This window comes from Etheostoma spectabile, chromosome 6 (assembly GCF_008692095.1).
Source record: "Etheostoma spectabile isolate EspeVRDwgs_2016 chromosome 6, UIUC_Espe_1.0, whole genome shotgun sequence".
Classification (NCBI taxonomy): domain Eukaryota; kingdom Metazoa; phylum Chordata; class Actinopteri; order Perciformes; family Percidae; genus Etheostoma; species Etheostoma spectabile.
The window spans coordinates 447,875-451,636 of NC_045738.1; the positions used below are offsets into that span (position 1 = coordinate 447,875).

Below are 3,762 nucleotides of genomic sequence, written 5' to 3' on the forward strand. Positions count from 1 at the left end.
CTCTCTCTCCGCCCTTTACAGTTTTCAGCTCTCCTATCAAATAAAGGCCAAAAATGCCCCAAAAATAATCTTTAAAAAAATTGTACTCATGGATAAAAGTCGGTGCCGGTACTCAGTACCGGTAAGCCCTGGTGGCCCATTTCAGGCGCTGCAGAGTGGATTAAAACTTCTATATCTGGGGTGTGTCATGTGTTCCAGGCTGACACTGTCGGAGACAGACAACGTCCGTAGAGAGAGTTACAAGCAGCAGCAGGTGATCCACTTCACGGTCGAGAGGACTCTCAGCCAGAGGCTGAGGCTGGGCAGCAACAGCACAGGCATGACAGAGCACCAGCTGCCCCTCTTCAACACCAACAAGGACCTACGTCATGCCACAACCACCTCTGGGTGCACAGGACAAAAGCCAGTTATACTAGGGAAGGGGAATAATGGAGTGGATACACGGGAGGTGACTGCGAGAACTCAGGACCTCAGCAAGCCGGTCCGGGTGAACTTCAGAGCCTCAAAGCTGATGTCCTCACCCAGAGAAACCTCTCTGAGGGTGCAGAGGAGGGAGTGACACAAGGAGGGGGAAGGCATGTAAAGGTTCAGGAAATATAACAACGCCTTTGTACTTGTAATGTGCACACTGGTAAAAATAACTTAAATTGTACTTCTAAATTGTATATTGTGTAACTATTTAAAGCACGTGTCAAACTCAAGGCCCGTGGGCCAAATCGGGCCCCTTGCAGATTTGGCCCGTGTATCAACTTAGGTTAACAATAGATTTTGGCCCGCCAATTATGTTACATTCAAAAGCAGAATTTGGCAGATATTACAACTTCCAGAAAAAATGCTTTTTATTGCTTGATTTGCTAAATTCTATGATGGCTAAGGAACTTTTTTGCTGACTTTTTTTTTGTCGACAAAAAGCATTAAAAAAAGTTGGAAAAAGAAACATTTTTAAAAGGTGATAAAGATGTCTGAGAGGAAAAAGTTGGTAAAAACAACAAATATTAAAAAACTAAACAGACATGCAGTAATAAAGTCAAAGATATTTTACCTTTTCAATGAAACGACAGCGTGTCCATGAACTCTACATGTCCTGCCCTTGAAATGATTCTCTTGTTCCAGTGTGATCTAAAGAAAAACTAAAAATTGTTGCTTTTATTTATGTAAAAAATATCTTGATATTTTAGTATCATCCAAACAATGACTGTATAAAATATAATATCCTATATTTTTTTTCAATCTATGCATCCAAACAAAAGAAAATTTCAGAAAATGAATCTTGTATTCTTCTTCCGAGTGGTGTTATTTTATTTTAGGAGAGATTGACTAGTTTGTTCCTAATTTACCTACCAAATCATAATCTTTAAGCAGGTGGAAGAATGCTGAATTGATGAATCCATAAATCATGTGCTATACTTTGCAAACAAATGTAATGGTATACTGTATTGTCGATATAAACACATTCTTTACAATGGTTGTGGACTATGTTTGTCATTGTCAGTGATTTCCATACCTTGCAAAGCTTAGTGACTGGAACCTCCGACTCTTTTACATGGCATTGAAGTTAATTAAACTGTCCTGTGAAAATACAACAAATAACTTTACATACATGTGCTGCATTATGGTTGGAACTAAAGAATCAGAATGTTTGTCATGTAATGCGAAAATTGTTTCCATTTATTCCTGTTGCATACCGTTTTATTCCTGTGCACATTAGGTTTTCACATAGCTTTGTATTCAATCAGCACCCCCCCCCCCCCCCCCTTCCACCAGTGGGTAGACAACAGCATCGTAAAAGGACCATCGTCGGTGGGCTTATATAGAACTTAGGTACATGTAACATTTCAAACATTGGCGATTCTGAGGAGAAAACAAGACAAGCCTGGAAATGAAGTTCTTGAACCAGGGATTTATTAGGAGAATTTCACAGAGGGGTTAGAGTCAGAACATTTTAATTTATGGCATTATATCAAGCACTTAATCACCAAGTTAAGGTCCAAACTTTAGACTGTAAACATTAATAGACAAAGCATCCGGTTCCGCGGCAAAAGTGCCTTAAACTTTCATTCTATCTGAATTCCAGCACTTGCAAAAGGAGGTCTGTTTCTGTAGAAGTCCATGAGAAAGTGACTCACTTCTCACTTAATTTATTACCTCAGTAAACATTTTCATAATGAGATTAGGGTCTCAATCGCTAGTTTTAAGTCTTCTGCAACACAGAATGAAGTTAATTTTTTGAATTTTTGAATTATGTTGTTGACTTTTAAAATCGGCAATAAAGCCTCTTGTCAAAAATTGTCACATCCCCAACCAGGATGGCTGCGCCCGTGACGGCAAACTCGACGACTCATTGCAGATCTCCACAAACCGATGGGTGACGTCACACATGCTCCGTCCATTAATATTAACAGTCTATGGTCCAAACAAAAACATTACAGCATAGGGAGGCTTGGTAACTTTTAAAGAAATGCTACAGCTTTAGTTAATCTTTTCCTTACATGGGTGGAGAGTTAAGTAAAAGGGTGGCTATTGTTTGTTGCAGTACTGTGGTAAGGTGTTGTAGTACTGAGCACTAATGTGTGTTCTATTCCCTTATTTTGATTCACATGCACGTTCAGTGTCCTGTGTCTCTGATCTTTAAAAATCTCCCACAAACCTGCATTGAAGACTAGACACTAAAACCAGTGATCAGAAACAGACACTGAATTATTATTGGCTTTAGGCCATGTATTGTATTATAAATAACAATACAAGTCAGAGTGTGAAGACACTCATATCACAGATGGAAGGAGACAGAAGTGTCTGTAAAAACAAATTAAGTGCAACAGATTTCATGATAAATATCTCCAGCAGTAGTGCATCCCAAATATTCTTGTCAACGTGTTAATAATTCCTGGCTGTAGTTTTTTTTTTTTTTTCTGCAGACACTTGCAACAACAAAGAGATGTGTACTATCACATCACATGGGAACAGTTAATGGCAGCCCTCAATTCACTAACTGAGGCGTTAAAAAGCTCCCTAAAGTCATAACAGAGGCGTGGGAACAGAAATGTCCAGACGTACAATATATGAAGGTAGCAGTAATTCATGGCACTAGAAGATTATTCAACACCAAGATTACAACAAAATGTTCTATGTATTTAACATCAGATGTGCATCCAATATGGATGGCACCTGAATGGGATAGTGCATTTTATCATTATGCATTTTCACACTAGCCTGATGTCGTCATACTCAGATTCTAGTCAGAATAGGAGTCTGATACTCTGATGATGGGGCGTGTTACAACCGAACCAGGAAAGAAAACCCTCTGCACGTAATTGGATAGACCTACAACCAATCAGAGCAACTGAGTATGTAACGTATGTTCAGTGACGCATAGTTGTCAACAGAACTCAACTGCTAGCTACCGCTGATGTTAGCTACTAGCCGATAGCCCCGGCAGTTTGGAAAACGCTAATGACGTTATATCCACGTTAAAGGCTTTACAGCATACATACATACATACATGCCTCGTGTCATAAGATCATATCATGGATGTAATAATAGAACACATGGTAAATTTTAACCATTAGCTATATCCATCATTACAGCTACAGGACTTAGGGCCTTCTCATATGAGCATGCGCAGTGCAGGGCAACATGGGCGGGCGCAGTCCAGCGGGTCGGCTCGCGTCCATCGTCGCATATAGCCCGCCCTGACAATCTGATTGGTCCGAACAGCTCTTGTTTGAGCATAGCTGCCCCACAACGGATCAAGTCCAGACCGAA

The 3,762-nt window shown here is 40.0% G+C and overlaps 1 protein-coding gene across 1 annotated transcript in view; it reads left to right on the forward strand.

The window, feature by feature from the left end:
• zmp:0000000930 (telethonin) overlaps nt 1-595 on the forward strand; it is a 2,088-nt gene extending 1,493 nt beyond the window's left edge. Inside the window, exon 2 of the mRNA XM_032517765.1 lies at nt 199-595. Within this exon, the coding sequence (XP_032373656.1) occupies nt 199-559 (361 nt within the window). The 3' untranslated portion in view covers nt 560-595. The remainder of the gene's footprint in view (nt 1-198) is intronic.
• The last annotated feature ends 3,167 nt before the right edge of the window (nt 596-3,762 follow it).